The 24189-nt window shown below is 35.6% G+C and overlaps 1 protein-coding gene across 5 annotated transcripts in view; it reads right to left on the bottom strand.

Moving 5' to 3' along the window:
• Positions 1-13112: 13112 nt before the first annotated feature.
• RBM41 (RNA binding motif protein 41) overlaps positions 13113-24189 on the bottom strand; it is a 58720-nt gene continuing 47643 nt past the window's right edge. For 3 of the 5 annotated variants that reach the window (XM_013064846.2, XM_013064845.2, XM_004769005.3), the window contains 2 exons: positions 20667-20814; positions 13113-18651 (listed from right to left, as the gene is read on the bottom strand). In XM_013064846.2, coding sequence (XP_012920300.1) covers positions 18485-18651; positions 20667-20814 — 315 coding nt within the window. In that variant the 3' untranslated portion in view covers positions 13113-18484. The remainder of the gene's footprint in view (positions 18652-20666; positions 20815-24189) is intronic. The other 2 variants (XM_045068244.1, XM_045068245.1) reach the window with 1 other exon arrangement.

The following is a 24189-nucleotide window of genomic DNA, read 5'->3' as shown; positions in this document are numbered from 1 at the left end:
AGGGGATTCTAACACATGCCAGAACATGGATGAAGATTGAGGACATTATACTAAGTGAAATAAGTCTGTCACAAAAAAGATAAATATTATATGATTCCACTTATATGGGGTACTTAGAGTAGTTAAATTCATAGAGATAGAAAGTAGAACAGTGGTTGCCAAGGGTTGGGTGGTTGGAAGAATGGGAAATTATTGTTTATAGAGTTTCAGTTTTGTAAGATAAAAGACTTCTGGATATGAGTGAGTGGTGATGGCCTCACAATAGGAATGTATTTAATACCTCTGAACTGTGTGCTTAAAAATCGTTAAGATGACAAATTTTGTTATGTGTATTTTACTACAACAAAAAAAAATGGGGAAAATGCTGCCCAGGAGGCTACTCCATCCCGAGATAACTTGGGGTGAGGTGGGAAAATCAAAAGCAAGTTCCTGAGCTGATCCCTCAGGGAGCCACCAGGCAGGTCAAAATGCAAAACTACAACTCTTTGAAAACAAGGTCTGCATTGCCTCCTTTGGCAACTGTAAGGCCACAGTTCCATGGCTGTTGCTGAGTTATTGATTGGAGGATGTTTGGCAGGTAAGTAAAAATGTCATAATTCTCTCTTACTGAAACTCAGGAGCCTCTTTCTTCATAAGCACTACCCTGGTTGTTGTAAGCTGTTTTTGTTTTTGTTTTTTAATTTCAGAATTCCAAAAATGTTGATTCTAACAGTTTTTTCCTAAACATTGCATTAGTAAAAGGATAAACCCTTGGCTTTCCCTACTCCTCCATTTTTAGTGACATCGCTCTCTGGAGTTTGCTTTTCTTTCTTACGATTGTGGAAATTTGTTAAAGGATTTTTAAGCCAATTAGTTACAGGATTACAATTTATGTTTTTAAAAGATTCCTCTCAGGGTGCCAGGGTGGTTCAGATGGTTAAGTGTCTGCCTTTGGCTAAGGTCATGATCCCTGGGTCCTGGGATCTAGCCCCACATGGGCCTCCCTACTCAGTAGGGAGTCTGCTTCTCCCTCTCCCTTTGCCCTGCCCCTGCTCATGCTCTCTCTCTCTCTCAAATGAGTAAATTTTAAAAAATCTTTAAAAGACTTTTTTTTAAAAAAAATAAGATTCTATGCTCTTTGAAGAATGGATTGTAAAGAGGTAAGAGTGGAACAAAGGACACTAGTTAGGACGCTTAAGTGGTAGTTCATCCAATTATGGGTTTGTCTTGGATAGATTGGATTGGTAGTAAACTTTTTTAAAAAATGGGTGATTCTTCAGTCAGAATGGCCAAAATTAACAACTCAGGAAACAACAGGTGTTGGTAAAATGTACAGAAAAGGGAACCCTCGTATAATGTGGGAATGTAAGCTGGTGCAGCCACTCTTGAAAACAGTATGGAGTTTCCTCAAAAAGTTGACAATAGAGTGACTCCACAATCCAGCAACTGCACAACTAGGTATTTATCCAAAGGACACAAAAATACTGATTCAAAGGGACACATGCACCCTAATGTTTATAGCAGCAATATCCCCACTAACCAAAATTTGGAAAGAGCCCAGATATCCATCAACAGATGAATGGATAATGAAGTGGTATATATATATATATATATATATATATATATATATATATATGAATATTAGCCATCAAAAAGAATGAAATCTTGCCATTTGCAATGATGTGGATGAAACTAGAAGATATTATGCTGAGTGAAATAGGTCAGAGAAAGACAAAAACCATATGATTTTATTCATATGTGGAATTTAAGAAAGAAAACACATGAACATAGGGGAATGGAAGGAAGAATAAGATAAAAACAGAAAAGGAGGCAAACCATAAGAGACTCTTAACTCTAGGAAACAAACTGAGGGTTGCTGGCAGGGAGATGGGTGGGATGATGGGGCAATTGGGTGATGGGCATTAAGGAGGGCACTTGATGTAATGAGCACTGGGTGTTATATGCAACTGATGAATCACTAAATTCTACCCCTGAAACTAATAATACACTATATGTTAAGTAAATTGAATTTAAATAAAAAAATAAAGAAAAAACTAGATGATTCCTGGTATATTTTTGGAGATTAGCTCTAGGTAAACTCCAGGATTGCTTATGAATATATGTGGAAAGTGAGAGGACAAAAAGAATGAAGAACATACTTAGAACTTGAATAATAGTGCCATTTTACCAATGAGGGGGACTAAAAAAAATGACAGGTTGGGGAGGTAAATATTCAATGTTACATTTGAGATGGCTTTTGACATTCAACTGGCCTTGTCAGGAAGTCAGTTGGTATAAAAATCCAGAACTCAATAGAATGATCTGAGCTGGAAGCAGATTTGGCAGTCATAAACCTATAGCTAGTAATATAAATTTGTGAAACTAGGTAAGAACTTTTAGGGAGAACATGAAATCAGAAAATAATAGGCTAGGTAAGGAGCACTGGGGCCCAATAATATTTAGGCAAGCAGAGAAGGAGCCATAAAACAACTGGGAATATATTAGTGAAGTAAGAAGAAAACCATGATCATGGTGTTACAGAAGCCAAGACAACAATGTTTCAAGAAAGAGAAAGTGGTAAACTGCATTGAATGCAGTTGAGAAGTTGAGATATAATGAGGACAGAGAAATTACCATTGATTTGGCAAGATGGGGTGGGGGATGTTACAAAAGACCTTGCCAAGAGCAGTGCCTTACTGAAACAGATTTAGGAGAAAATGGGAAATATGGATACAATGACTATAGAAAACTTCAAGAAATTCTGTTGTCAAGAATAGAAAAATGGAGCAATAGCTTGATCGGAATGTGAAGACATGGAAGTTTTTTTTTTTTTTAAATAAAGAGGATACACAAGAATATGCTTATATGCTGATAGAAATGAGACTGGTGATGTAGAAAGAGAGTACACTTATATGTGTTAGATCCTTGAGAAATCAGGGGACTGGAATCCAAAGCACAAATAAAGGGGATGGCCTTTGATAGGAGCAAGGATACTCCATCCATTTTAATGATAATCTAATATCTATTGAGCTCTATGTACCAGGTACTACTTAAAACACCTTACACATATTCATTTAATGCAACAAGACTGTGAGGTAAAAATTTTTACTGCCCTCATTCATTTTAAATAAGAAAAAAAGTTACAGCCTAGTAAGTTTAAATAGCTTAGTCAAGTTCACTAAGTCAAGTTCTAGTAAATGGTAGAGTCATTATTTGTACCCTGGGAATATGGCATTTGATCCCACACCCTTAACCACTATTCTATACAGTATATGGAGAAAGCTAGAGTGTGGACACAAATTAAACAGATGGTAGATTTGGTTATAAAAAGAGGAGGAAGTTCTCATCTCATTGCTTTTATTTTCTCAATAATATGAAGCAAGGTCTATATCAGTATCTATAGATGTCTCATTCCTTTTAATGCCAACATAATACTTTATCATATAGTTGTACCACAATATAGTTATTTAACTAATGAGTTCCCTATTGATGAAATTTTGTTTTCAGGTTTTTGTTATTACAATGCTGCAATGAATATTTCTGTGCATTTATCTTTGAGCATATATATAAGTATTTCTGTATAATGGATTTCTAGAAGTAGATTTTCTAGATCTTCTCCATTAAAATTTTAATAGATATGGCCAAATTATCTGCTCAAAAGATTACCCTTATTTATACTCCCATCCAAAGTATATGGAAGTGTTTATTTTCCACACCCTTGGAAACATTTCTTGTTATCAATCTTTATAATATTTGATACTCTCATAGGTTGCAAAAAGAACACCTAGTGCTGAGGTCTTGGTTTCTAAATACTGTTTTTCCAATCAAATAAATTAGGGCTCCATGTAGAAATGGTTGATCCCAGCACTGGGTTAGGAAAAATAAGATTAATCTGGTACAACATGTGGTGCCAGAAAGTAAGGAAGCAGTCAAATAATAGGGACCTGTCAAAATGACATAGAAGCTCTCAATGGCCAAGGTGGAAACAATCTGAACAAAGTAATGGTAGTATTAGGTTATAAGTCAGAACAAAATAAACAACCATCTAGGAATGCAACTATTATAAATGAGTAAATAAGTGGGGGAGATGGGATATCTTCCTTATAGAATTTCAATTAATACATATAGAAGGAATGAAAGAATTAAAAAAAATCAATATTAGGTAAACAGTAATAACTGTCACTATCAAGAACAATTGATGAATGCTAAAATTAGTGAGCAAAAGTATGATGTGAAATGGTATTTGAATAGTCTCAAGACATTTATTAATTATAAATAGGAAAACAGTAACTTTATAGTGAAGCTTACCAAACACTACCTTAACCAAATGATCAGGGTTAATATCACCAGCAATAAGACATATCAGCATTAGCTATCATCTGATATGATGCACTAAAGAGGACAAAGAATGGGGAGGAGTTAAGATGACAGAGGAGTAGGGGACCCTAAGTTCATCTTGTCCCTGGAATTCACCTAGATAGTTGTCAAATCATTCTAAACACCTGCAAAATCAACTGGATTTGAGAAAAAAAATGCTACAATTCTACAAATAGAAAAGTGACCACTTTTTGGAAGGTAGGAGATGTGGAGACTTGAATCTGGGGTGATCTGTCAGAAGACACTGTGGAGGGGAGGGAGCCAGCTTAAGGAGGTTACCACAAAGTAGCATAAACAGTGGAGTGCAAAATTGGAATTTTAGAAGTCTGCTGTGGAGGTGGCGGGGTGAGGGGGAGGACATCCCTGGCTTAAAGGTGCTCAGGTGGTGAAGCAGGATGTAATCCCAGGTCTGACAGTGTGGTCTTAGGAGTCCCAGGGTCACAAGAAGAACAGGGGTGCCCAAGTGCAGCAGTTTCCAGGCATCAGAGCAGGGAAGCTGGCTGAAAATCGTGAGTCTAGGTGCAGGCTTTCTGCTTCATGTTGTCATAAAATGCAAACTGCTGCATGGTCATGTGACTGTTTTCCTGGCAGGGGCCTTACAAAAGGCAGAAGCCTGATGAGACCCCCAGCTTCCCCCAGAAAGAACAGTGCAGGTGTGTGCTGCAGGAGTCCATGAAATTTGGTCTTGATATTCAGTTGTGTGCCCGAGATAAAAATGCTCGGTCACAGGCTGGGTGAACACAGAGTTAGGATGGAAACTGAGGAGACAAGAGTGATTGCTTTTCTATGAGGGCTCACTGAAGAGTAGGGGGCACGAACTTTTACCTCTGGGACTACAGAGCAGGATGCAGCCATTTTCATCCCCCATATCAGTGCTGAAAATCTTCAGGGAGCAAAACAGTGCCACATAGTGGAATCCAGAGCTGCTTACACTTAGCCCAGCCTGCTGGAAAAAGCAATGCCACCTGAGAATCAGTGGATCAGGTGCCTACACCAGAAGACCAATAGGAACAACTGGCTAGCACCAAGTCTACTGATCTTAGAAAACTGCAAAGCCTCAGCTCTTAGGGAAAACAGTATACAGCATTCGTGGTTTTCTTTATTCTTTCATCTTTCACTATTATTTTTTCAGCAATTTTCTTATTTTTTCAATTCTTTTTAAATTAATTTTTAATTTTTATTTATGTATATTATAAATTTTAATTTTTTCTTTCTTTTCATTGTATTTTCCTATTTTTGAGTTTATATACGTTTTTCTTTCTTTCCTATTTGGGGATACAGTTTCTTTTAACAAGCAGACCAAAACATGCCCAGGACCTAGGACTTTTTTGCTCTGTTTCTTGTCTAATTTTACTTATTTTGTTTTCTGTTATTGTTATAACTCTCTTTTCTCTTTCTTTCTTCCATTCTTTTCTGAACAAAATGACAAAATGGAAAAATTTACTCCAAAGGAAAGAACAGGAGGTAGTACTCACTGCTAGGGATTTAATCAATATGTATATAAGTAAGAGGTCGGAAATAGAATTTAAAACAATGATTATAAGGATGCTAGTGGTGCTTGAAAAAAAGGAGAGGAAACACTAGAGAATCCCTTACTACAGAAATAAGAGAACGATAATCTAGTCAGGCCAAAATTAAAAATGCTATTACCGAGATGCAGTCCCAAATGGAGGCTTTAAAAGTAAGGATAAACAAGGCAGAAGAGAGAGTCAGTGATATAGAAGATAAAATAATGGAGAACAAGGAAGCTGAAAAAAGGAGAGAAAACAACTACTGGATCAAAAAAGGAGACAGAGAACTCAGTGATTCTATAAAGCAAAACAATATCTGAATCATAAGGGTCCCAGACGATGAAGAGAGGGAGAGAGGGGCAGGTTTATTTGAGCAAGTTATGGCTGAGAACTTCCCTAGTCTGGGGAAGAAAACAGGCATTCTAGTCCAGGAGGCACAGAGAACACCCCTCAAAATCAACAAAAACAGGTAAACACCTCAACATATAATAGTGAAGCTTGAAAATTTCAGTGATAAATTGAAAAACTGAAAGAAGCTCAGAACAAGAGATTCTTAACACATAACAAGGGTAGACATATAAGTTCAGCAGCAGACTTGTCCAGAGACCTGGCACCCAGAAAGGACTGGCATTCAACATGCTAAAGGGGAAAAATACGCAGCCAAGAATATTTTATCTAGCAAGGCTATCATTTAGAATAGAAGAGATAGTTTCTAGGACAAATAAAAACTAAAGAAATTAATGAAAATTTAATCAGGCCCGCAAGAAATATTTTTTTAAAGGTATTTATTTATTTATTTGACAGAGAGAGAAATCACAAGTAGGCATAAGTAGCAGAGAAGCAGGCAGATAGAGAGGGAGAAGCAGACTCCCCACTGAGCAGAGAGCCCGATGTGGGGCTCGATCCCAGGACCCTGGGATAATGACCCGAGCTGAAGGCAAAGGCTTAACCCACTGAGCCACCCAGGCACCCCAGCCCTGCAAGAAATATTAAAGGGGAACCTTTGAGCAAAGATAGCGCTCCCAAAATAACAAAGATCGAAAAGGAACAGAGGCAATATATAGAAACAGTGACTCTACAGGTAATACAATGGCACTAAATCCCTATCGTTCAGTAATTACTCTGAATGTAAATGGACTAAATGCTCCAATAAAAAGGCATAGGTTATCAGAATGGATTAAAAAAAAAGACCCATCCATATGCTGCTTTAAAAAACACTCTTTTTTGACATAAAGACACCTCCAGATTGGAAGTGAGAGGTGGAGAACAATCTATCATGCTAATGGAAATCAAAAGAAAGCTGGAGTAGCCATATCAATATCAGACAAACTAGATATTTTTTAAATTTTTATTTTTTATAAACATGTATTTTTATCCCCAGGGGTACAGGTCTGTGAATTGCCAGATTTACACACTTCACAGCACTCACCATAGCACATACCCTCCCCAATGTCCATAACCCCACCCCCCTCTCCCAAACCCCCTTCCCCCAGCAACCCTCAGTTTGTTTTGTGAGATTAAGAGTCACTCATGGTTTGTCTCCCTCCCAATCCCATCTTGTTTCATTCATTCTTCTCCTACCCCCTTAAACCTCCATGTTGCATCTCCACTTCCTCATATCAGGGAGATCATATGATAGTAGACAAACTAGATTTTAAAACAGAGACTGTAATAAGAGATGAAGAAGGATACTATATCATAATAAAGTGGTCTATCCAATGAGAAGATCTAACAATTATAAATATTTATGCCCCAACTTGGCAGTAGACACATATATAAAGGAATCAATGACAAAATTAAAGAAACTCATTGATAATAACACAATAAAAGTAGGGGATTTTAACATCCCACTCATAGCAAAGGACAGATCATCTAAGCAGAAGATCAACCAGGAAATGGTGGCTTTGAAGAACACACTGGACCAGATGGACTTCACAGATATATTCAGAGCATTTCATTCTAGGGCAGCAGGATACACATTCTTCTCAAGTGCACATGAAACATTCTCCAGAATAGACTACATACTGGGCCACAAATCAGATCTCAACTAATACCAAAAAATTAGGATTAATCCATGCATATTTTCAGACCACAGTGTTTGAAAATTTGACATCAAATACAAGAAAATTGTGGAAGGAACACAAAAACATGGAGGTTAAAAAGCATCCTACTAAAGAATGATTGGGTCAGGCAGGAAATAAAAGAAGAATTTAAAAAACTACATGGAAACAAATGAAAATGAAACACAACAGTTCAGAACTTTTGGGACGCAGCAAAGTGGTCCTAAGAGGGAAGTACTTGGCATACAGGCCTTTCTCAAGAAACAAGAAAAGTCTCAAATACACTACCTAACTTTATACCTAAAGGAGCTGAGAAAACAGCAAGCAGAGCCTAAATCCAGCAGAAGAGAAAATAAAGAACAGAGCAGAAATCAATGATATAGAAATTTAAAAAAACCCCAGTAGAACAGACCAACAAAACTAGGAGCTGGTTCTTTAAAAGAATTAGCAAAACTGATACACTACTAGCCAGACTTATTAAAAAGAAAAGAGAAAGGAACCAAATAAATAAAATCACGAATAGAAAAGGAGAGATCACAACACCACAGAAACACAATTATAACAGAATATTACAAGCAATTATATGCCAACAAACTGTGCATTCTAGAAAAGATGGACAAATTCCTAGAAACATGCAAGCTACAAAGCTGAAACAGGAAGAAATAGAAAATTTGAACAGGAAAAGTGAATTGGCACAAATCGGAGGGGGAAACTATGAGAGACTGGACTCTGAGAAACAATCTGAGGGTTTGTGGCGGATGGGAGGAATGGGTGAGCCTGGTGTTTGGTATTAAGGAGGGCATATATTGCATGGGGCAATGGGTATTGTACATAAACAATGAATCTTGGAACACTGCATCAAAGACTAATGGTATGTTTTATGGTGATATAACACAATTTAAAAAAGCAAAAAAAAAAAAGGATGAAGAAGTGGTATAGACATATAGATAGATATATAGATATTATAATGGAACATTATTTAGCCATAAAAATGATAGAATCCTGCTGTCTATGACAACATGGAAAAATCTGGAGGACATTATGCTAGATAATATAAGCCAGACAAGAGAAAGACAAATACTATATGATCTCCTTTATATGTGGGATCTCAAAAAACTTTGAAAACCAAACTCATAGAAAAGGGGATCAGATTTGTGGTTACCAGAGGCAGGGGGTGGGGGGAAAAGAATTGGGGGAAAGGTGGTCAAAAGGTAAAACCTTCCAGTTATAATGTAAATAAGTAGTAGGGATTTAATGTAGAGTGTAACAACTATGGATAAAACACTTCTATAATACATGTGAAAGTGGTTAAGAGGGTAAATCCCAAGAGTTATCATCACAAGGAAAAACAATTTTTTTTTTTGCTTTCTCTTTTTATTCTATCTCTATGAGGTGACAGATGCTAATTAAATTTATAAGTGATCATTTCACACTATATATAAACCAAATTGTATGCTGTATATCTTAAATGTATACAGTGATGTATGTCAGTTATATCTCAATAAAGCTTAGGGGGGAAAAAAGAAAATTTGGACAGATCCATAACCAGCAAAGAAATTATATCAGTAATCCAAAATCTCCCAAGAAAAAAAAGTCCAGGGCCAGATGGCTTTCCAGGGGAATTCTACCAAATAGTTAAAGAAGAATTAATACCTATTCCTCTCAAATTGTTCCAAAAAATAGAAATGGAACAAAAACTTCTAAATTCCTTCTATGAGGCCAGCATTATCTTGATTCCAAAACCAAATATCCCCCTATAAAGGAGAATTACAGGCCATTATCCCTGATGAACATGGATGCAAAAATTCTCACCAAAATACTAGCCAATAGGACCTAACAGTACATTAAAACGATTATTCACCACAACCAAGTGGGATTTATTCCTGGCTGCAAGCATGATTCAAAATCCACAAATGAATCAATGTGATGCACTACATTAACAAAAGAAAGGACAAGAACTGTATGATCCTCTTACTAGATACAGAAAAAGCATCTGACAAAATACAACATCCTTTCTTGATTAAAACTCTCCACAGTACAGGAATAGAAGGAATATACTTTAATATCTTAAAAGCCATATATTGAAAACCCACAGTGAATATCTTCCTCAGTGGGGAAAAACTAAGAGCTTTTCCCCTAAGGTCAGGAACATGAGAGGGATGTCCACTCTCACCATTGTTCTTCAACACAGGGCTGGAATTAATAGCTTTAGCAATCAGACAACAAAAAGAAATAAAAGGCATAAAAATCGGCAAAGAAGTCAAATTCACTCTTCGCAGATGACATGATTCTCTATGTAGAAAATGCAAAGGACTCAACCAAAAAATCACCAGAATGGATACAGGTATTCAGCAAAGACACAGGATATAAAATCAATGCACACAAGTCAGTTGCATTTCAATACACTAACAATGAGGCAGAAGAAAGAGAAATCAAGGAGTGGATCCAATTTACAATTGCACCAAAACCTCTAAGATACCTAGGAATAAACCTAGCCAAAGAAGTCAAAGACCTGTACTTTAAAAACTATAGAACAATTATGAATGAAATTGAGGAAGACAAAGAAATGGGAAAACATTCCATGCTCATGGATTGTAAGAATATTGTTAAAAGGTTTATGCAACCCAAAGCAATCTACATATTCAATTCAATCCCTATCAAAATACAATCAACATTTTTCACAGAGCTGCAATAAACAATCCTAAAATTTGTATGGAACCAGAAAAGACCCCAAATAGCCAAAGGAATGTTGTAAAAGGAAAGGAAACCTGGAGGCATCACAATTCTGGACTTCATGCTGTAATACAAAGTCGTAAAATCATCAAGACAGTATGGTACTGGTATAAAAACAGACAAATACATCAAGGAACAGACAACAGAACCCAGAAATGGACCCTCAACTCTATTGCCAATTAACCTTCAACAAAGCAGGAAAGAATATCCAATGGAAAAAAAGACAGTCTCTTCAACAAACGGTGTTGGGAAAACTGGACAGCCACAAGTAGAAGAATTAAACTGCACCACTTCCTTAAACCATACACAAAAATAAACTCAAAATGGGTGAAAGACCTAACTATGAATTCATCAAAATCCTAAAGGAGAACACAGGCAGCAACATTTAAAAAAAAAAATCTCAGCTGCTAAGTTCTTGCTAGACATGTCTCCAGAGGTATGGGATAAAAAAGCAAAAATGAACTACTGGGGCTTCACCAAGATAAACAGTTTTCGCACAGCAAAGGAAAGAGTCAACAAAACTAAAAGTCAATTTACGGAATGGGAGAAGATATTTGCAAATATCTTATCAGATAAAGGACTCATGTCCAAAATCCATAGAGACCTTACCAAACTCAACACCCAAAAAACAAATAATCCAGTCAAGAACTGGGCAGAAGACATGACCAGACATTTTTCCAAAGATACAAAAATGGCCAACAGACACATGAAAAAATGCTCAACATCACTAGGCATCAGGGAAATATAAATCAAAACCACACACCTGTGTCTCACCTGTGAAGTGAGATACCACCTCACACCTGTCAGAATAGCTAAAATTAACAACTCAGGAAAAAACATTTTGGTGAAGATGCAGAAAATGGGGAGCTCTCTTACACTGTTGGTAGGCATACAAACTGGTGCAGCCACTGCTGAAAACAGTATGGAGTTTCCCCAAAAGTTAAAAGTAGAGCTACTCTACAACTCAGCAACTGTACTACTAGGTATTTATCCAAAGGATACATAGTGATTTAATGGGGCACATGTATCCAAATGTTTATAGCAGCAATGTCCCAAATAGTCAAAATTTGGAAAGAGCCCAAATGTTCAATGGCAGATGAATGGATGAAGTGGTATAAATGTAGTAATACTCAGCTATCCAAGACAGAAATCTTGCCATTTGCAATGACATGGATGGAACTAGAGGGTATTATGGTAAGTGAAGTCAGTCAGTCAGTGAAAGACAAATACCATATGATCTCACTCATATGTGGAAATGAAGAAACAAAATGGATGAACATAGCGGAAGGGAAGGAAAAATAAAGTAAGATGAAAATGGAGAGGTTGAGAGGAAGGCAAACCATAAGAGATGCTGAACTCTAGGAAACAAACTGAAGTTTGCTGGAGGGGAGGTGGGTTGGGGGATGAGGTAATGGGTGATGGGCATTAAGGAGGGCAGTTGATGTAACGACAACTGGGTGTTCTATGCAACTGAGGAATCACTAAATTCCACCTTTGAAACTATTAATAAAAGGGGGGCACATCATTTCTCTGGTATTCTTAACAAAAACACATAACCTCACTCTGATCACAGGCAATCATCAGACAAACCCTAATTAGGGACATTCTACAAAATAAATGCAATAAATAATAAATGCAATGTGGGATACTGGAGTTTAACCTGGATCATTAAAAGACGTTAGTAGAACAAGTAGTAAAAATCAAATAAGGTCTGTAAATTAGTTAATAGTACTGTAGTGATATTATTTTCCTGCTTTTTGATAATTATACTGTGGTTATATAAGGTGTTAATATTAAGAGAGGCTGAGGGGCGCCTGGGTGGCTCAGTGGGTTAAGCCTCTGCCTTCGGCTCAGGTCATGGTCTCAGGGTCCTGGGATCGAGCCCCGCATGGGACTCTCTGCTCCTCAGGGAGCCTGCATCTCCCTCTCTCTCTGCTTGCCGCTCTGCCTACTTTGTCTGTCAAACAAATAAATAAAATCTTTAAAAAAAAATTAAGAGAGGCTGAGTGAAGGATATATGGTAACTCTTGCTATTTTTCTAACTTTCCTATAAATCTAATTTTTTTGTAAAAAAGAGAGTTCATTGTTCTAATTTTGATTACTATTCTGAATATTTTTAATTAGTCATTTATATTTGTTTCTATAAACTTTTTTACCCACATTTTTCTTGCATTGACTTTTTTATTTTAAGAAAATTATATATATTGCATATTAAGGAAATTATCTCCTTGTGCATGGCAAATTATTTTCTAGTTTGTCTTTGATCTTTTTATGGTGGGTTTGTGTGTGTATATATATATATATGCAGATCTTTTTTTTTTTTTGCTATATGTAGATTTTTTAACTGATGATTTCTGTTGACCTGTGTGCAAAAAATAAGGAATAGTAGCTAAGTGGCTTTAAGTCTTCCATGTAATCAAAAGACCACAGAATAGGAACAATACTTTATGACTTCTCTCAATTAAAAATTACATTTATTTAAAAATTCACATATAGTAAAATTCATCCTTTCTGGCATATAATTCTAGTTTTGACAAATGCATACACTTAAGTAACTATAATCAAGATACAGAAACTTTCCATTATTAAAGCAAATTCCCTGTGCTACCATTTTGTAATCAGTCTGCCATTTTTAACCCCTGACATCCACTGATTTGTTCTCTGTTCCTATAGTTTTGCCTTTTCCAGAATATCACATAAATGGAATCAAACTGCAAGTAGCCTTTTGAGTTTGGCTTCTTTTACTTAGCAAAATGTATTTGAGATTCATCCAAGTTGTTGTATGTATCACAGTTCATCATAGTTTTTATTGCTGAGTAGGATGCTGTTTTATGGATATACCACAGTTTGTTTATGCACCAGTTGAGGGACATCCTCCATTGTTATTTTCCTCTATTGTTAGTGATCTGCAGGTCTAGCAAAGGGTGGAGACGAGATATTCCACTCAACAGAACTAAGTTTGTTCTGAAAAGTCCAGCTTAGAAGTATGTCCCTGGGTAACATGTGCAAGAGGTTGTATCAGGATAACTTAACTTCTTCCTTTTACACTGTATTTAAAATTGAAGAGTTAATCCTAAGTGAGCACTGTATCAAAGGAATAGGAGTTTGTCCTGAGTATAGTTAGATGATATCCTCAGAGCAGGCCTGACAAGTATTCTGGAAGCCAAGTGATTTGTAGAGTAGTAAAAAAAAAAAAAATTTAATTAAAAAAAACCTGAAAAAAAGTAAAAATTGCCCCAAATCATACCACTTTAAAAATTTTATAAAGCAAAAAGTCCCCTTTCAGTCTATCTAATCTCACTTCTAAAAGGTTTACAATTTGGTATGTATATTTCCCCGCTTTTCCTACATTTATTCAGAAATACCTATATACACATGTATCGTACATATACAAATGCTTTTGTTTACAAAATTCATTCACATTATACCATTTCTTGCTTTTTAAATTAATACAAAATTCTGCATATCATTCAGATCAGAATGTATTCACAGATATATCCCATTATTTTAATGGATGCATAGTATTCCACTAAATGAATGTGTCATGATTTATTTATTCATTTTCCTATTGATGGACAGTTGGGTTTTATCCAATTCCTTTTTTTCGTGACTTTGAGATATAATTCATTAAAAAATCACCTATTTAATGTATACAATTCATTATTTATAATATATTCATAGAGTTGTACAATTTTCACCACAATCAATTTCAGAACATTTTAATCAACCTCTAAAGAAACCTCATACAATTCAGCTATCACCACCAGCCCTGAGCAACCACTAATCCACTCTCTGTCTTTACATATTTACCAATTCTAGTCACTTCATATAAATGGAATCACATATAGTCTTTTGTGACTGGCTTCTTTCATTTAGCATGCTTTCAGGGTTCTTCATGTTTGTAGCATAAATTAGAATATGAACACTTTTTTGAAAGAGAATGCAAAGAATTTGTATTAATTCTTTTTTAATGTTTGCTAGAATTTATCTGAGAAGCCATTTGAGCCTAGGTTTTTTCTTGTGGGTATTTTTAAGAGTTATTAATAAATCTCTTTGCTATACATATTTTCAGGTTTTATTTTCTATTGGTTCCAGTAGTTTTGTGTTTTGAGGAAATTTTCCATTTCATCTAAGTTATTTATTATTATATACTTGTTCATAGGGTCCCTTCATAATATTTTTTATTTCTAGAAGGTTGGTAGTAACGTTCCCTCCTTCACTTCTGATTCCAGTAATTTCAGTCTTCTTTTCTCCCTGGTTAATCTAACAAAATGTTTGTCACTTTTGTTAATCTTCTTTTATAGAACCAACTATTAGATCCATTGACATTCTCTACTGTTTTTATATTCTCTGTCATTTATTTATCTGATCTTTTTTAAAATTTTCTTCCTTCTGCTTACTCTAAATTTAGTCTGCTCTTTTCCCAGTGTCTTAGGCATAAAATGAGATTATCAATATGTGATTATTCTTCTTATTAAATATAGGCATTAGTATTAGTATTTATAAATTTTTCCCCAAGCATTACTTTAGTTGCATCCCATGTTTGGTATGTCATGTCTTCATTTTCATTCATCTCAAAGGATTTCCCAATTTTCCTTGTGATTTTTTTATTTGACCCATTTTTCATTTGAAAGTATGTCCAATTCATGTTTCTGAGTTCCTCAACTTTCTGTTATTGATTTCTAATTCCATTCCATGGAGTCAGAAACATACTCTGCATTAAATTAAATTTACTGAGGTTTGTTTTATGGTCTATGATATGATCTATTCTAGAGGTATTTCATATGCCCTTGAGAAGAATGTGCACTCTGTTCATGTTGGGTATAGTGTTTTATAGATCACTTTAAGGTCTAGCTCATTATGGTACTGTTCAGGTCTTCTATTTCCTTATTATCTAATTGTTCTATTATTGAAAATGGGATACTGAATACCCCAACTCTTATTGTAGACTTGTGGATTTCTCCCTTCATTTAAATCAGTTTTTGACTCGTGTATTTTGGCACTCTGTTGCTACTGCATATGTAATTTTGCTCTTTCTTATGGGCTGTCTCTCTTATCATTGTAAGATGTCACTCTTTACGTCTAATGACATTTTTTGTTTTAAAGTCTATTACATATTAGTACAGCTGCTCCAGCTTGCTTACAGTTGCCATCTGATACTTCTTTCTATCCTTTTACCTTCAATCTGTTTTTATCTTTTTTTTAAAGATTTTATTTATTTATTTATTTGACAGAGAAAGAGATAGCAAGAGGGGGAACACCGGTAGGGGGAGTGGGAGAGGGAGAAGCAGGCTTCCCGCTGAGCAGGGAGCCTGATGTGGGGCTCAATGCCAAAACCCTGGGATCATGACCTGAGCCAAAGGCAGACACTTAACAGCTGAGCCACCCAGGTGCCTCGTTTGTATCTCTGAATATGAAGTGTGACTTCAACAAATAGCCTAGAGGTAAATCTTGCTTGTTTTTCCAGTCTAACATTCTCTTTGACTGGATTGTTTAATCCATTCATATTTATTGTTATTATTAATATAGGTGGACTTAAGACTGCCATTTTACTATTTGTTTCCTATGTGTCTCTGGGTTTTTTTTTGTCTTTGTTCCTCTATTCATCCTTTTGCATTGAATATTTTCTAATGAAAGGTTGAAATTTCTTTAATAATATTTTTACTACATATTTTCAGGTAGTTTCGTAGTGGTTGCTCTAGGGTTTACCATACAAATCTTAACTGAATTGACTTCAGATATACAGAAACTTAACTCCAATGATATAAACACCTTATTCCTATATGAACCTATTTCTTTCCCCCACTTTTTTGTACTATTATTATTATACATATTATTTCTACACATTATTAACCCAATATACTGTTATAATTATTACTGATACAATTTTATGTCTTTTAAAGAAGCTCAGAGAAGAAAGAAGAGCAAATAAATATTTGATGCTTTTTTATATTTACTTTCTTAATTCCCATTTCTTTTTCTCTTCACTTGCTCCTGTAAATCTGAGTTACCATCTGGAGTCATTTCTATAGTCCAATACAGCTTTGCCTCACCCACCTCCTATGGCCTGTTATTGGCAAATATATTGCAGTTTTATATGTTATAAACCCAACATTGCAACTATGTACATATTGTTTTACAAAATTACTTTTTCAATCAAGTAAGAGAAGAAAAATGCATTTAGACTATCTCATGTAATTACCTTTACCCATGCTACTTTTCTATATGGGTAGATTTAAATTATTATCTGAGGTCAATGCTTTCCACCTGAAGATCTTCCTTTAGTATTTCCTGTGAAGTCAGGTCTGCCAGCAACAACAGCTTATGATATGTGGGAAGACTTACATTTTATCTTCATTCTTTAAAACACAGCTCTATTGGATATAGGGTTCTATGACAGTTGGTTTCTCTGAGCACTTTGAATAAGTTATTCCACTGCCACCTCCATTGTTTCTGATGGGAAGTCAGCTGTTAATCTGATTGGTGTTCTCTTGTAAGTAATGATTCATTTTTCTCCTGTTACTTTCAAGAGTTTCTCTTCGTCTTTGACTGTTAGCATTTTTATTATGATGTGTCTGTGGACTTCTTTATCCTACGTGGGGTGTGTTGAAATTCTTGGATGTGTAGGTAATGCTTCTCATCAAATTTGGGACATTTATATCCATTATTTATTGGAATATTTTCTCTGCTTCTTTCTCTTCTCTTTTTCTGGTCCTTTCATTACAAGTATGTTGGAGTGATTAATGGTCCTACTCTCTGTTCAACCTTCATTTTTTTTTTCTTCCTGTTCTTCAGCCAAAATAATATCATCTCACTTAAAACTTATAACCCGGTGAGGTAAGTAATATTATTATCCTCATTTAATAGATGAGAAAACTGAGGCTCAGATAAAGTGACTTGCCAAGGTCATGAAGTGATAAGTGTGGCTGTGAAGTTCAAACACAGGTCTGATTCCAAAGTTTGTACTACATCCTCTATATCATATTTTCTTGCTATTCGCCAGCAACTACAAGCACACAACTGAGGGATTTGGGAATGGGTGGCTCTCTTCTAGAGACTGCTTTCTTCCCATCCTCCTTTAGGGTAAATTCATATACCTAATGGTAAATTCATATACCTAATATATAACATATATTAAATAGTCATTCAATGTTTATTGCTTTGAATTCAATGATTACTCAATGGTAGCTAGCTTAAATGACTATGAGAACATCAATATTTTGATCTAAATGATTTCATTAGAAAAATATATAGCTTTTTGAAGACACTGATAACTTTATGGGGAAGCATTCATTAAATATGTGGACTGATTTATGAAAATACATATTGTCACTGCTGATAGTTCCCACTCAACAGCATTTGTTGATGTTTAGGCCTGGGGTCTTAGTCCTTTATTTACTAGGTGGTTATAATTAGGGATAATAGGGAGCTCTAGTAAATAAGTACTTCAACATTTAATTAGTTTTTTGGTTCTGCATATAGGAGGAGATCTTGGAAAGAATGTTATATTTATGGACAAATACTGAAGACCCCAGATAAATCATAAAGATTTAAAAAAAATCCTTAGAAATAATCATCTGTAATTTATCCTGAGAAAATGATACTTTTTGTATCGTATACTTCATACTTGGCATGTCTGTCCTATATAGTCTTTGATTATAAAAAGTGTTTTCTACCAATTCATCCTGAAACTGAGAGAGATTATCTTAATTTTTCTCTCCCTCAGTTTCTCTTCTTCAAATCCAAACTCTATCTATACACAAATTCTAGATCCAAGATTCTGATGCAAGGAAGACCTCCTGGGACTCACCATCTATATATCTTTTAGCTACCACTGATTTCTGTCATGTTATCTGTAGCAGATGATATGAGAGAAGCAGCCTGGAGATCTGACCGTTGCTTTTTGTTCTTTCCAAATTCTATCACCAATATTTTCCCACGTAGTTTATATCCATTTACTAGATATAATGCTTGCCTTGCTATCTCCTTACCTAAAAGAGAATGAAAAAAATATCAATTTACATAGGGCTTAATAATTCAATTCTATTCCAAGTCTAGTTTATTTTGTTTTGCCTTAGAGTTAAATACAGGCTATAAGGCTATATAGTTATTTAATTTTATTCTCTTTTCTATATTTTCAAATTTGTATAACTCAGCAAGATTAAACTAATGGCTAAGAATAATGACAATAAAAACTTAAAATGGATGTATGAGAGTGCCTCCTAATTCAAAGATAAGGTTAAAGAAATAAGAACATAGTGTGCCAAAGAAAGCTAAGCTAAGCTATAAATAATAATATATGAACCTCTTAGATAACAGATTACAGGTGTTGTGATAATGAAATCATTTTCAAAATAGATGAATAAAATAGATGAATAAAAGATGTTATCATGTTAACATTTTGTTACTTTTTCCTTTTGATGGAAGAGTGGGAATCCTCATTAGGATAAGTAAGTTTAAGAATTCTTACACCCAGGAGCTCCTGGGTGGCTCAGTGGGTTGGGCCTCTGCCTTCGGCTCAGGTCATGATCTCAGGATCCTGAGATCAAGCCCCGCATCAGTCTCTCTGCTCCGTGGGAGGCCTGCCTCTCCCTCTCTCTCTCTGTCTGCCTCTCTGACTACTTGTGATCTCTGTCAAAAAAATAAATAAAATATTAAAAAAAAAAAAAGAATTCTACACCCTGGGGCACCTGGGTGGCTCAGTGGGTTAAGGCTCTGCCTTCAGCTAAGGTCATGATCTCAGGGCCCTGGGATTGAGCCCTGCATCGGGCTCTCTGCCCAGCAGGGAGCCTGCTTCCCCCTCTCTCTCTCTGTCTGCCTCTCTGCCTACTTGTGATCTCTCTCTCTCTGTCAAATAAATAAAATCTTTAAAAAAAAGAATTCTTACAGCCACATGGATGCCTGAGGTACGGGAGTATACAGTATATAGCAGGGGTTTTCAATTTATGGGCCTCAGAGCCTGGATGTGGGAAATTTGGAAGTGGAATTATTGCCCAGAGTCTGTGAAATCACAGGCAAATAAGCAATGTCTTTAGACTAAACCAATTTATGTCCCACATATGTATATACTGAGAATTTTCAAATGTGAAACTGCTGTTACTAGTAAAAAACTATTTACTTTAAAGTACTTAGTTTATAAAATCTTTTTATTATATATTTTTTCAATTAATGGGTCATAGTAACTTGAGACCAATAAAATATATTTAAGTTTAAAAAGGGCCCTCATACCTGAAAAGACTGAAAACTGCTAGTATAGAAGATCCACAAACCTCCAACATGATAGGAAAGATAATATAAGAATGTATGAAAAAGGTGGAGGGGAGTTTTGATACTGCTTACATGTAAAAGCACTTGCCTATACATGGACGACTGGGCTGTTTATAAGTAATGATAGTCTAGGGATAATGAAAGGTGTAGCTCCTCCCCAGATTCCACCAAAATAAACAGTCTCGTCTGTTATAGAAAATGAAATTCCTCTATCATTATTCTCTTTTAATTAGAATACTGAAGTCATGTATTAAGATAGAAACAATTGTTAAAATAATTTAACATCATTCACTAGTTAATTATGAATTACTAGTGAATTAGCACGTTAACTTATAGTCTCTTAGTCTCAAAGGAATAGGGCATAAGGCAAGTACAAGTATGCTGACCAGAATACCAATATATTAATAAGTACTATAACTTGAACTAGAAATACTGTCATCAGCAAAGGGAAGGTACATTTTGATAGAAGGAGGTGCCAAGACTAGGGGAAACTGAGGACAATGGGATACAGTGGCCAGTCATGTATTGTCAATGGAGGAGAGGAAGCACAGAAGGGAGGATAGAGGAACACTGAAAACATATTTCCCTTACTTCTCTTTCCTTCTTCCCATGTGCTTCTTCAAGCACATACTTCTTATATACTATGGAGAAATCAAAGGGCTAGATTTAAATTAGAGGGGGTATAAATAATCTCCAATGAACTGATGCTACAATTAATTGTCCAGATAAGGCTACTTACTGGGAAAGGTGATAAAAGCCTGCCCCCTCATTCGTCCAGTCATCATTCGGAATTGAATTGGTGGTCCTTTTTTCTCCTGGAACCGAGCGAACAGTGAGACAAGATCTCTTTCGGTCACCCGAGGGCTAAGGTTCTTCAAGTATAACACCTAATATAAACCGAGGATCAACAGAAATATCACATGAGGAAGGTAAGGCAACTATTTCACTTTGGTCAGAATTAGTTCCAGATAAAGATGGCAGATTGAATACATGCATCTAATTTCACTCCCTCCAGAAAACTCTCTAAAACTATAGGGACTTAAACACACACACACACACACACACAGACAGACACACACACACATCAGAAAGAACAAGGAAATGAAGCAATAGCAATAATATTCTGGAAACTGAAAAATAATTAGATAAGTGTACTAAGAAAGCTGAATCTTCAACCAGTGGTGGGGAAAGCCAGGAACCAACCCAGTACACACTTAAGAATCCTCAAACAGTTTAGATAGCTTCACGTACCTCTGGGAATGAATGTACAGGGATAAGGTTAAGATAAGGTAGGTAGGTTGAAAGTTGTTTAAAAGTCAACTAGATCTTAAATAACTTTTCCTAAAATTAGCTACTAGGTAAAGGCCAATCTCAATCCTGGTGAATAGTGGTAGCTCATTTGCTGAATATGGGGAATGCCAGACACAGATGAGGGTATAAATACTTTAACTGAACAAAAGGGGATTAAGAGAAATAATGTACACTAAATATGATGAGCCCCAAGAGAAAAGATTAAAAAAAATACTGGTTTGGCATTGGGAATTTCTCCAACAAATAGACCAGCCAGATAATTTTAAAATGAAGCTAAAAGTCAACAAGGGCTGCTCATGTGCTCAGAGCTTCCAATCTGCTTTTTGGCCCCCTACTCATAAATATGGGCACAGATTACCAGGAATCTGAGGAAAGCCTCTAATGTCAAAGAGAGAACAGAACAAACTGAAATGAAAGCATATGGGGGAAAAAAAAATCATGCAGGGTGAAGAAAACTTCAAAAAATCATTAATAATACTCTTAGAGAAATGAGACAATATTCTGTTAGAAATGGGATGCTATTTTTTAAAAAAAGAACATTCAAGAAAACAATAAAGAGCCCTCAAATGCAATTTAAGTTCTGATCAGCTTAAAATAGATTGTTATAACTATAAGATGTTTTAAGGAAGCCCCATTGTAACCCAAAAGAAAATACCTGTGTAAGATATTCAAAATAAGAAAGGAAAAAAGCACATCACTATTAAAAAACCAATGAAACACAAGGAAGACTTCAAGAGAGGAAAAGAGGGACAAATGAGCTACAGGACAGAAAACAAATAATAAATGGGGATAGTAAGTCCTTCCCTATCAATAATTACAAGTAAGTATGTTAAACTCCCTAATCAAAGACACAGAGTGGCCAAATGAATAAAAAAAACAAGTTCCAACTATAGCTGTCTACAAGAAACTCACTTTATATTTTAAGGCCACATATAAACTGAAAATGAAAGGCTAGAGAAAGATATTCCACACAAATGATAACCAAGAGAAAGCAGGGTGGCCATACTTCTATCAGACAAAATAGACTTTAAGTCAAAACTGTCACAAGAGACAAAAATGGTTATTATATAATAACAGAAGGGTCAATTCACCAAGAACATATAACAAGTATAAATTTATATGTACCCAACATCAGAGCATCTAAATATATGAAGCAAATATTGAGAGAACTGAAAGCAGAAATAGATAGCAACACAATTAATACTAGGACATTTCAATACCTCAATTCCAATAGCAGAAGGAAAACAAGAAAATTTACAAATATGTGGACATTAATTGTCATACTCTTGAACAACCAATGGGTCAAAGAAGAAATAAGAAGAGAAATTAGAAAATATCTTTAGACAAATGAAAATGAAACCACAACGTAACAATATTAATGGAATGCAGCAAGAACAATACTAAGAGGTAATTTTATAGTCACAAATGCATACATTAAAAAATGAGATCTTAGGGGTATCTGGCTGGCATGCAACTCTTGATCTCAGGGTTTTGAGTTCAAGCACCACCTTGGGCTTTGGAGGCTACTTCAAAAAGAGGAGAGGAGAGAAGAGGGGAGGGGAGGGAAGAGAAAAAGATCTCAAATAAGCAACTCCACAACTTAAAGAACTAAAGTAAGTATCAAACTAAGCCCAAAATTAGCAGAAGGAAAGAAATAAAGGTTAAAGCAAAAATAAACAAAAGAGATTAGGAAAAGAAAACAACTAAGATGCTGTTTTTTAAAAACAAAGATCAACAAAATTGACTGCCTTTAGCATAACTGAGGAAAAAAAAGAAGATTCAAAATCAGAAATAAATGAGATGTTACAACTAATGCCACAGAATTAAAAAGGATTACAAGAGACTACTACCAACAACTATATGCCAATGAATTGGGTAACCTAGAAGAGAAGGATAAATTCTTAGAAACATACAACATACCCAGACTAAATCATGAAGAAACAGAAAACCTAAAGAGATTTACAACTAGCAACGAGACTGAATTAGTACTCAAAAACCTCTCAGCAGGGCGCCTGGGTGGCTCAGTGCGTTAAAACCTCTGCCTTTGGCTCAGGTCGTGGTCCCAGGGTCCTGGGATTGAGCCCCACATCAGGCTCTCTGCTCTGCGGGGAGCCCACTTCTCGTCTCTCTGCCTGCCTCTCTGCCTACTTGTGATCTCTGTCTGTCAAATAAATAAAATCTTTTTAAAAAAAGAGTCTCTTCGAAAACAAGAAACAAAACAAAACAAAACAAACAAAAAACACCTCCCAGCAAAGAAAACCCCAGGACCAGATGGGTTCATGGGTGAATTCTACCAAACATTTAAAGAATTACTGCCAACCCTTCTCAAACTCTTCCAAAAAACTGAAGAGGAGGGAACATTCCCAAACTAACTTTATGAGGCCAGCATTACCCTGATACCAAAAGGGAAAAAATGACACTATGAGAAAACTACCAGCCAATATCCCTGATGAATACAGGTGCAAAAATTCTCAACAGAAAAGCAGTAAAATGAATTCAAAAGCACATTAAAAGGATCACATACCATGACCAAGTGAATTATCTCTGAGATGCAAGGATGGTTCCACATAAAAAAATCAGTGTGATATGCCACATTACAGAAGAAAAGATAAAAATAGCATGGTCATCTTAACAGATGCGGACAAAGCACTTGACAAAATTCAACACTCTTTCACGATAAAAATGCTTAAGAAACTAGGAATAAGAGGAATTTACCTCAACACAATACAGGCCAAATATGAAAGGCCCACAGCTAATGTCATGCTCAACAGTGAAAAACTGGAAAGCTTTCCCTCTAAGATCAGGAATAAGGCCAGGATGCCCACTCCTGTCACTTCTATTCAACTCAGTTCTAGAAGTCATGGCCAGAGTAGTTAGAAAAGAAAAAAGAAATAAAAGGCATCCAAATGGGAAAGGAAGAATTAAAATCACCTCTGTTTGTATATGACAAG

This window comes from Mustela putorius, unplaced genomic scaffold, assembly GCF_011764305.1.
Source record: "Mustela putorius furo isolate JIRA1106 unplaced genomic scaffold, ASM1176430v1.1 tig00003901_pilon_pilon_pilon, whole genome shotgun sequence".
NCBI lineage: Eukaryota > Metazoa > Chordata > Mammalia > Carnivora > Mustelidae > Mustela > Mustela putorius.
Note: the sequence above shows the minus strand (reverse complement) of the source record. Positions and strands in the feature narration are given on the sequence as shown.